Genomic DNA, 11,471 nt, shown 5'->3' with positions numbered 1-11,471 from the left:
AACAATAAATTGCTAAAGGTATTATATGGCCACAATGTTAATTATAGCAGCCCTGCTTTGTTCAGAGTCGAAGGGCTGGGACAGTCCAAGTAATTACAGTCGTCTTAAGATCTTACGGGCCCTAGTCGGCAACACATTTATGATTTTAAGGATACTTTCTAATAGCGAAAAGGTCTATAGGAGGCGGCAACCTATTTCCCTGTGGAGGAACGACATTACTTTGGCCATATAGAGACGCTGCTAACATTAGCAGTGAGAGACACAATTTCTTCAACAGTTGTCACACATGTGAGAGACACAATTTCTTCAACAGTTGTTGCATCAATTTCAAGTTCAATTTACATAGGTAAGAGTATTTTGACAAGACGCACAATCAGTAACAGATGAAGCGCATCTTGCACTGAGTGGAATAATCTTAATATTTAATATCAAATATTTACGCTATAAGACATACTTCATCGAATGTATTAAATCATAACTTTTATGTAGCGCGCTTAACGTATTTTAATCCATCGTCTAGTCACATAATAACTTCATGAATATGTTAAAGAAAATATATAGACCCTAATTCATTCCACCTTTACATTAGGCAAATGCGGGGCCGTAATGAAAACATGAGGCACTTTATAATGCTATTCCTTCACAGATTTTTATCAAGGGATGTACGTCAACGACAATAGAGTTGGAAGAGTTTGTCATTTTAATGTAAGATAAAAGCTGAAATTTGATATTTATCACCCAGCCGACTTCTTGACGAAGTCTACGTGACCGACTGCAAGGTTAAGCTTAAAACTTGCGCAACTTATATAAGCATCCATATATATGCATGAGCGCAGTATGATATACACATGTTAATGAGGATAGTCCCATAACTCACTCTACCTAAGTTTAGTTTATATTGTCCCTTCTTATCAATCTCTTGAAATGCGGGAAGGACACTATCATCTGTGCAAGCAAGCCCGCAAAGGGGTCTTATTACTCAGGTCCTGACCCCAGAGATCATTCCGTTTACACGGACTTGATCCGATGCTCAAAAGGCTGGTCGTAGGTGAGCAGCACCCCCCCTATTCGCACGCTCACCTCTCGTTATGCATTGCGCAAATAGCCCTTGAGAATGTCTACAGTTAGTAACGAATGAGGACAGTGCAACACATACATATAGAAGTATAAATACAAATATACTAGCGGTAAAACTCAATAGTGGAGACTGGACTTAACAGAAATAAATTTTCTTATGAGACATGATTTAAAACACACTCGTTATTCATAAGTACTGAAGTTTGTTTTAGCAATAATTTTGTATAATTTCAAAGTAAATCAAGTCGTGTTACGCTCCGCAGAACCTACACGAATTTACATTCATATCTTCAATTGATTTATGATTAAATTAACAAAAGGATCTGCTCGCAAGAATCATTGAAAATAATGAAATGATTATTCTTAATGCTGAGTTTCCACGGCTCTTGATTTTAAGGGCCCCATCGCGCTGCCGATTTGTATGGGCGAGCTCACAGACATATATCTAAATAGACGCCGCAAGTGTACGTACTTTACGTGACCAAAGTAAGTGAAATTCACTTAGTTGCCGCTGCTACACTTCAGAACGCGCTCGACCGTTATCATAGATAAACCACCAGTCGAAAACGCGAAAAATCCATAATTGTGCCATTATAAACTGCAAAAGCACCATAATTGTGGGTAAACGGGTGAACAGGAACGCGTGTTTACGGTATTCCATACAGGTTACAGGTTTCCATACAGGTTTCCATCACTAAATAGTTCTTGTGACGTTATGGTGGGTCCAAAAAATGTGGCACGCTTGGTTTTCATACAAATTGCTGTGCTTGCGGCGTCTATCTAGATATCTGTCTGTGGGCGAGCTCGAGCCATAGGCGAATCCAGGAGGCCTCTGGCTGACGTGCGTGGAGGCGCGTATTCGGGTGTGTCCAGAGTTCTAATGTGTATTGAGTTCCATTCGAAAATATCATGCGAAGAAGGCGTAGCTACTTCTGCAGTAACTTAAAAACCTTTTGTATTGTGCTATGGATACAAATTACTTAACAAAAATATCTAGAATAAAAAACGCCGCTGGATGTTATCATTTAAGTATAATATATAAATTCTTAAGATTTTGTTGAATTGAACACACGTAGTTTGCTTCACCAATTCAGACTAATCATTCAAATTAACAACACGCGGCGGATCTGACAGGCGATACCGCGCGTGCTCGGGCGGGTCTCTTTCCGCGGCAAGATGACACGAGCTCGGGTGGCGCGTGAATCCACGGGCCGTGGGAAGCCCCCTATATTTATATTAAACATGTAATAATAGTACAATATAAAACAAACAGAAATAAAAGTAATAAAAGAGCTTCTTAACAAATTAGAATTGCTCATTCCCAAGCCGAATTTCAAGGGGAACTCTAGCTAAATAATAAGAGCTTACCAAGGTGAGACACCGGAGACTTATCTCAGATTAAAAATAATAAAAATGGGAATAAAAAAACCTTTAGAGAATCTGCGCTCCAAACTTCGCACTTCATTCTTTGTTGGAATGATTTATTTCGTTGAAAAATACACTACTTTACTTGAAAATTATAAAGTAAGAAAGTAATGGTGATAGCAAGAAACGAAAGTATTACACAAGACGAAATTACGATTGGTACAAGAATTTGTATATCGTAGGTTGTTATGTCTAAATCAAAGCATGAAGGTGAATTGAACGAAGATTGAAAACCGGAAATGTAGATCTGCATGCTGAGTAATCAGAATGTTAAGTTATTGGCACGTTGGTTCGTTCCGTCGTCCATAATAATGAAGGAAGAGGAATTCGAGAACGATTCTACATTTTAAAAGTAAGTAACTAGGAACCAGTAAAGAGGGTGATAAAAAGTTCGGGTGACGATAAAGAAGGTTGCAACAAGGTGGCGGCAAAAAAGCTGTTTATAAACCCAATACATAGATCAGCAACAAGCACATCGATCCGAAGTTCAGTTGGCAGAGCCCGGTAGCCCCATTGAAGAGACAAACCATCGGTCGGGTCGAAGAATTTTTTCTTTGTGCTTATTCAATTTTTGCATCAATAATAAGTCTCAACTTTGTACGGCAGAAAATGTTGGTTAAGACGGAAGCGTGAAAGTAGAATGAATGCTGTAAAAATTATAGCTTTACGCAGTATGTGTGGTGTAAGGGAGGTCACCCACCACTACACTTATTAACAAGGTCTTAGGCTTAAGCCGGTCAGAAAAATCTTTATATTCAATACTATAATTCCGTGACCAGAAGTGGTGACTTCCTAGTAGGAGGTTAGTTATTCAAGAATTGTATCACAATGCTTTAATTTGTTTCATGCATAATAGAGATAATCTTGCAGTTTTCTTGAGAAGTACCGCGAATAGTTTTAATATTATAGTAATATATTATTAAACGGTGACGTGGGATACCAACTTTGCGTTTATGTGCCCTTAGCGGAGCTGTTTATATTGTCCTACCTACGATCTAATCAGACACGGGCCATTAAGGCGCTACCTTGAAAATAAGCAGTGGTAAGAGAGAGAAAGAAATATATGGCAAATGGCGCCAGAATACAAATAAGTGAAATGGCAATAGTTCACGCAAGTTAGCAATAAATTTCAAGCCGACTTTTTTTGGAAATCGAAACAAAATTTTTGCAAAAAATCAAACTGGTTTGATTTAATAAATCGATGCGTTACTTTCTCAAACTCGTATCTTAAAAAAGAGTGATTATTTAGGAGATGGCAAAACTTTCTATTTATTTTAAATTTCTTATCAAGGGTGTTAATTCGGATGCATTTCTTTAGGAATAGGTAAAAGCCAGTGTGTGAATATGAAGAAAATGTGATGTGAAATCCGCCTGCAAAATTTGTACATGCAATCAAATTTTTGTATTCGAGGCGACGAAATTAAAAGTAATCTGCTTTTGGAGCTAAATTTAATCAATAAACTAATATGCATTATGAATTGAAACGACAAATGACGAATTAATCAGGTGGTATATCGGGATTCAATTTATAATAATGTTTCAGGCTACCACACCAACTACTAAGAGTATCAGAGTAACGAAATTCATTCCGGAGCACTAACCGGAACACCCAGAAAAAATGTATTGAAAAAGTTCATTTACTAAATTGGTCCTACCGAGAATCGAACCCGGGGTATGCTCACCCAGCGACCAAAGTCCCACCGTTTAGTCAGACCCAGTTGAGAGATGCTAGTCGAACCCAATGTAACTGCATTGCCCCAACACAGTTCATGCAGCACTTACTGTTATGCCCTTTGTGCCTTAATACCTGTACGAATGAAGATCTCTACGCAGTGAAGGTGAGGATGGCAACATAGAAGAAGAATGGACAAAAAACGTGTAACCTGAATCTAACTTATGATAAAAACAAATCATTTCAAAAATTGGTCAATTTGTCGAGGTATCCTTTAATTGCTTAATTGCTCGCGAACAAATAACGACCTGTTATGTAATCGTATATTGGGAGAAATATAACAATGTGAAAGGGATTAACGGAGATAATTGCAAATTGACCAATAAATTTGTGATAATACCTCGAAGTGCCGGAACGTTAGGTTAGGGCTCGATCAAAATAATTTGAAAACCTTTTTTTGCTTGCAGAAGATGTAAGAAAAATATTGAACATTCTATTTATGCTTTGAATTCTTATTATGGTTGTGTTTGTTTAGTAAATACTTTTTATTTCAGTTTAAAGTATTGTTGAGTACACTAGTTCTTAATTCATTATTTACCTACCTACTTATTTACAAAATGTGTATTTGTGCCTCCGAAATGAGATCATGACACTTTCTTCTGTCCTGTGCAATCTCTTGCCATTTAATAGTTTATAGTTTGCGCAGGCTCGCGTCCACGGCGTCGTTCTCGTTCGTGAACCTACCGATCTTCGACCTAGATAGGCTTTCTTCGCGCTCCGATCCTCTCCGATACTTCCTAATGGCCAAGCCAGCAAAGTCTGTGCGCTTTGGTTTCGCCGATATTGTTGGGTTGGTCAACGAGCTCTTCATTTAGCAAGAAGATGACAGTCATAGGTACTTGCTGTCACAGAAAATCGAACCGGTGACCTCTCACTTAAAAAGCAACCCTTCTCCCACTATCAATTATATTAGTGTATTCAACAATATTTTGTAAGATTAGGGTGAAATGCTATGCCAATAATTTGGATCAGAGTGGACTTCAAATTCACGGGACTTGTCAACTTTATGTATCAGGGTGATGGGCGCTGTGGCTGTACTTCTCAGGTCTTTACCGTTTAAAGTTCTGAGTGGCACTGTAATTATTATGGGTAGGTGTGCCGCTTACCAACAGGTGCACGACTTCTAGTCTTCTCACTTGGTATGATAAAAAAAGACAAAAAGGATAAAACCTTGTATCAACATTTTGCTGTATCATTTTCATTATACGAGTAGTTTCGTTTCATGTAGAGCGCTGACAGTCGACTCATGAGATTCTCAGAATACCAAAAAGTGTTCGACATCCGCCGTGTTTTATCGACATTTCTTTACTGTAACATTTTCTATTTTATCCGAGAATCTGCGCCCAAAGTTATAAAATATCCAACCTCGCCACGAAATCACTAATATCTCTTGTATTTATTGACATTGAATCAAAAGGTAGTAGTCCAAAAATATAAGCTGTAAATATATGTTTCCCGCAAGCTATAATTTGGGGCTATTCAGGGGTAGAGTGAGTAGGCATTTACTAGACAAACGAGTAACATCATCCGCCAGATTGAGATTGTGGCCAAGTACCTACTTTACATAAAGAAAATGTTTGCACCCCAAGTCGTAAATCAGATCAAATGACGAATTGCGAATTTTGCAAAGAAATGGAAAAAATCTCAACTTTCCCAAACTTTGTCCCCTCCAACGTGCAAAAGCTTTTAACAGGTTGTGTTCGAACGACGTTTTGCTTAACCTTTAACTTTACTTAGATGTTACGAATCTGTAAATGTGTTTGTCTGTTAAGCAGTGGAAGCGTAGGCGGCGCGGTGAATCCATTTCCAAGTTTATATATATAGCACATATAACAATTAACGAATAGTCAATAACACGGGACTTTGGATATTTGGATTTGGACCTAGTATAATAATAAGACTAGTAGTGCAACTTCTGCCTACTCCAAGCATACTCGTAGGGCTGTCACATTATTATTTTGGTTGGACCTCTGTAGGTACTTATTGTTTTCAAAAAAGTGTCCATGACATTATTATCGTGCCAACTTAAGTTTATCTGCCTTTGTGGCGGAACGGATACCATGCTGGACTGCAACGCAGAGGTCCCGGGAGAAATATTTGTATGACCTACATTTATTTCTCTCGTGAGTTTGGGGGTAATTTCAGATTGTCTGTGTGTGTATATCGCTGATAAACTTTCCACAATATATCACCAGAGAATCCTAAAGTATTTTGGTCATATTCCTCGCCGACAACAAGACAACCTTGACACACTGGTTGTGGTGGGTAAGGCGGAGGGAAAGAGATTCCGCGGTCGATCATCTAGCTGATGGATTGAGTGGATCAAGTTGTCACCCTGCCCTGAGAGAGGCCGAAGACAGAACCAGATGAAAGAGGAAAATGAAGGAAGAAAAGAAAAAATGAAGGAAGATGAAAATCGTCCATAACGTCTCGAAAATCTTTCGGGGGTACGACTTTCAGTAACGAAGGTAACGACTAAGGAGATGTGTGTGTGAGGCACGTGCGATACAGGGTTTCCCTAGTGCGGGGCTATGAGTGTGTGCTTTATTATTATTGTGTTTAAATAAACTTTGTTAAACCACTACTTACGTATTGATATTTTTATATCTATCATCATTACGGATATCTCGATGATTATAAAATAGAAATGAAATGCTGAACAATTCTGAATTTGAGGCAGTCTTGTTCAAAATAACGAACACAAGAGACGTCTCACGCTATGCAACGTGAAAGCACCGCGAGATTATACGAGTGTGTGCGTCCGTAAAGCGCGCGCCGAGCTGGCACACATACAAGCCACGCTGCCACTTTTGTATAAAGTTACACTACTTATTATACTATGGTTAAACTTTGGACGCTTTGGATTATCTTGTCGTAAGTGACATGGAGTCGAACTTCATTCTTAAGTGTAATTAGAGATGTGCTGTAATCCGGGGCACAAAACTGTGATCAATTTTTATAAAAAAATATGTTTAATTGATAAAAAGCATTAAAAACGAACAAACATGGAACGGAAATATTAAACGTAACATCAATTTCAGCATTAACAACAATAAATATAAACAAACTATTCCCGTCAATATTTTGATTCGTTGTTTACAGAAATATAAAATAATAAACAACAATATTGCTTATATGTGATGTAAACCGAATAAATTCAATCATACTGTGCGAAATTTGGGAACGCAACGTGACAATACGTTCTTTTTGTAGTACAATGTTCAACTATGTTACAGTAACAACGTATCTATTAGTGCAAGGTAAGAAAACTAGGCCAAAAAAAAAGGTCAAATTTGGCCTTAGTGAATTTAATCTTCAGGTAATATTGGAGTCAAAAAGGTATATAAATGCAAACTGTATTACTTAAAGGGGGATTGAAAATTGTAAATGCACGAACTTTGGTTGTATAGTTGATAAACGGTAAATAAATTAAGGATCCTTATTCGGGTAGAAGTTATACCACATCGAATTCGTCGGCAGTCGCCTTATATTATTTTATGCCACATTACACAGGCTTGAGGCTTGAGCCGGTCAGAAAAATCTAAAAGGTGTGCGTTTCGCACCGGCGCGGCAGTCGGCGCGGAAGCGAAACGCGCAATATTTTCCGCTCTTTTGAGTATAAAGTCTTTTCTGATCGATTAATGTGATCCCGTGTCGGTATATGGTGACTCCCTTATACAAAATATTATTTCAAATTATACATAAATATACACAGATTCTTTTTGTCAATGTTTTTATTTTATGTAACTTGATGAATAGTCAGAGTGTAAATTCGTCGTGTTTTATAATTTTGATTGACGTGTTGATTATCGCGAGCCGTCGCGAAACATATTCGACAATTTTATATAGCAAATTGGACAGCACCTGTCGATAGGATTACCAAAGTCACATCATCGTCCTCTGTAAAATAAAATCACATGTGATAATACGTCAAAATTGCTTTTATCACAAGAATGTGATAAAGATAATACGATTTAGACACCACACAACTGCAGCCGACCGCGATGGCATGCAGTTGAAGATGTTAACTGCACATATGCAGTCTGTCTTACAGCAGCCCATTTAAGAATATCTACTATAAATTACAGTAATAAAAATCCAGACGGTCGTCATAGATTTAACGACATGCGGAGGAAATTCTGATCTACAAGTTCGCAAAGGACTCATAGACGACATCAAATTATATCCGTGGTACGGGATATTTTACTATCAATATGGTACGTGACCTTGTAGCATTAGTTGTATGTACATGTTCTTCAGATGAATATTATATAGTTCGTGTGTGATATTGTAGTTGGGAGCACATCAAGCTTTGGCCTACCGTTTTTACTGAATTTGAATGTTACGAGTAAGTGTCAAGTTTAACGATCTCTTGACCGTGTACCGTAGACCTTTTCTTACATTTATGTTATATTTCCCAGTGCATACCATTCATTCCGGTCTTGCACTTTCCTCATCCATTATTTCCCCGTTTCTCCTTCTCCGCTTCTTCTTATCGTATCGGTGTTTGTGGTTAGCTGCAGAGACGGACATGTTTGTCTGTCCCGGTTGCATGTGGCCGGGGCGTCAGCCTCGTGAGCAACTAGCGCGTCTTAGTAGCGGTCTAGTTGAGGGCCTGTACGCGAGGAGACGCGCGGGGCACGTGAGTTGCCCTTTAAGTTGGAAGCTATGTCCGGACATTATCGCAGGACACTGCGACTGGCATCTCCGACACTTACCCGGAGAGCTAGTAGAGAATAAGCTAGATATCCTCCGGTCCCTCCAGCCGCTTAGGTTATTGGGAACTAGAGAGACATCGTTTTTCGGCGTCAGGAAGTGAGCGTGCCTTACAGCTCCGCCACTAATGAGGAGATATGGTAGTGGACTCAGGGTCGACGGCTTAGCGGTGGCAATAGCTCCGGTGCCTATCTGGGAAATAGAGAGGGTACTGTACGTGCGTCCGAGGCACTAGCCTCTCGAAGAACTGGATAAAGTCATGTGACAGAGGTCTGTGACAACCCTGTACACTGACTGATCTGGAGTCAGAACCTGAACTTGTAAGGTTCCTGTGCGCGCATAGTGCCCTACTTGTATGCCTTCAGGGTAGGTGGGGAGGGTGACTATAATCAAAACTAACGTAGAAAGATATGGAGCTGTCCGTTTCCACTTTCTGTTGACTAACCTTGGATAACCAATCTTGTTGAATCTTGTCAACAAGATTCACTTTTCTTCGGATCTTTTTATCTCTGAATAGATTTCGGAGATATACCAACGTAGTCTGTTCCATAACTCTCTGGGTTACGTTAAGTTTCTGGACTGTCTCCCTAACTCAGCTCTGTACATTGTGCCTGGAAGGTCCATTGCACACGCCTGGTGGTAATTGATACGCTTATTCATGACAGTGGCAGTGCCATTCAGAGCTTTAAATCGCAAAGATCTGAGTGACACTACCACTGTACCCGTCACTCTGAGACAAAAATTGACAAGTCCCATGTGCTTGTAATTTCAATTCCACCGTATCTTTACCCTACAAAACCGAAACGCTTAATAATAAAGTAATACTTATATTACTGCTTGACGGCAGAAATAGGTAAGGTGGCAGGCAGTACTTCCCATGATGACATATTCTTTCACACGGAGCTCTACTGCTGCTAATTTATTTTATATAGAGACGCATTAAATAATTGGCATATTAATTATACTTATGCTATATAATCAGTCACAGAAAAACAATATAGCATAATAAAAAGGAATCAACAAGTTTGTCTCATTTAAAAAAAAAGTGGAATGTAAATTTCGTAAAAAATCTGTTGAACACAATTATTGCAATTCCTAAATTTCCTTTTGGGACCTTTGGCACTCTTGATGTAGAGCCGTGTTAAAAAAATGTTATTTATCTTAAATGTTTAATAACTTAGATTTTTTTTAATGTTGGACAGACAACAGAGAAACAGAGTTACGGGTGGTGACACCAGTGGTGTTAATCCAAGAGGAGTTCGTGCTAGCAAACGCAATTGAGATCGGACTTCTACCTAAGGATAATATCAGGTTTGGTATCTGTTGTATAAAGGTAGATATAAATAGTTTAAATTCAGTTTCATGTTTATTTCTTTTTTAATAAATTGTATAACCTCCTACCCTCAATTGGGACAACCTACATTGGAAAAAGCACTGAGGCGTTCAGTGTACTAGTGTGCATAAAAATATACCAAGAATAATTACATGTTCAGGCTCAAGGAAGCAGGCCCTCAGTTTCGAATTAAAAACGTACTGAGGTCACATGTATAGCGATAAATTTGAATATGATATTTTCATTATAATGTATATTGGGTGTTCACGTGATCACAGAGATAATGTTGACTGAGTCTGAATCACTTCACGTATTATGTACAGTCGATGGCCTAAGATACTATTGAGATTACAGGCACATGGGATTTTTCAACTTATCATGGGCTGCCATTGCGGCAGCTCTTTGTGATTTAAAACTATGAGTGGTTCAGCAACTGTCATGGACAGGCGTGTGAATTACCACCAAGCGGATGACTTGTTCGTCCTGTCACTTTGTAACATAAAAAAATATGTTGACCCCTAGCAGATTTTTAGATATTTAGCCGTACGCCCTGTATATTGTACACTTAACGCAATACGAATTTGAAATTCATTTATAATCTGATTTAATTATGTATGGTCACAAAACCAGGCTAGTCCAGGGGTGTCTCTCTCTGATTGGCTAATGTTGCTTTTTCATACGTTGTCTCGCAGGATATAACATAGAAAACAGCCTTAGAATGTAGCTGAAAAGCAGCTCGGATGTAGTAGCCACGAACTGGCTGGCGTTATACGTACACAGTAAAATTATGGCTTTCTCTATGTTGCAAGAATTAATTACTTACATAGTATGTACATTTACGGGAACGCTATTCGACATAGCCCGATGGTTTTCCAGTTTTCGGCCGCCATTACTAGGTCTTATTCTACAACGGCTTTACAGCGGACTTTTGCGAATGTGTGCGTATATTTTGATACGAGTGAGATTTCATGAATGAAAAGAAGCCGACATTTGACCGGCTCGCGAGGTGAATCGCACGCTATGATTGGTTAAGAAGATCTATCATACTCCGTGTTATCAAAGACAGGTGACTACGCGTTTATTATTGAATAGTTTGAAAATAAGTTTTTTAAGTGGTGGGGTGTGCGCGCTGTCTGGTGTAGTAGTAGTAGTAGTAGTAGTAGTAGTAGTAGTAGTAGTAGTAGTAGT

The 11,471-nt window shown here is 38.7% G+C and overlaps 2 protein-coding genes across 2 annotated transcripts in view; one reads left to right on the top strand and one right to left on the bottom strand.

Moving 5' to 3' along the window:
• Positions 1-11,471, bottom strand: part of LOC113231574 (beta-1,4-N-acetylgalactosaminyltransferase bre-4-like) — a 480,048-nt gene that overhangs the window by 287,918 nt on the left and 180,659 nt on the right. The window lies entirely within an intron of this gene.
• Positions 7,452-11,471, top strand: part of LOC113231506 — a 121,560-nt gene continuing 117,540 nt past the window's right edge. The window contains exons 1-2 of the mRNA XM_026465831.1: positions 7,452-7,494; positions 10,153-10,261. Coding sequence (XP_026321616.1) covers positions 7,452-7,494; positions 10,153-10,261 — 152 coding nt within the window. The remainder of the gene's footprint in view (positions 7,495-10,152; positions 10,262-11,471) is intronic.

The sequence above is a fragment of the Hyposmocoma kahamanoa genome, unplaced genomic scaffold (genome assembly GCF_003589595.1).
Source record: "Hyposmocoma kahamanoa isolate Upper Pololo Valley unplaced genomic scaffold, ASM358959v1 65, whole genome shotgun sequence".
NCBI classification, from domain to species: domain Eukaryota; kingdom Metazoa; phylum Arthropoda; class Insecta; order Lepidoptera; family Cosmopterigidae; genus Hyposmocoma; species Hyposmocoma kahamanoa.
This window is presented reverse-complemented; position numbering and strand designations above follow the sequence as displayed.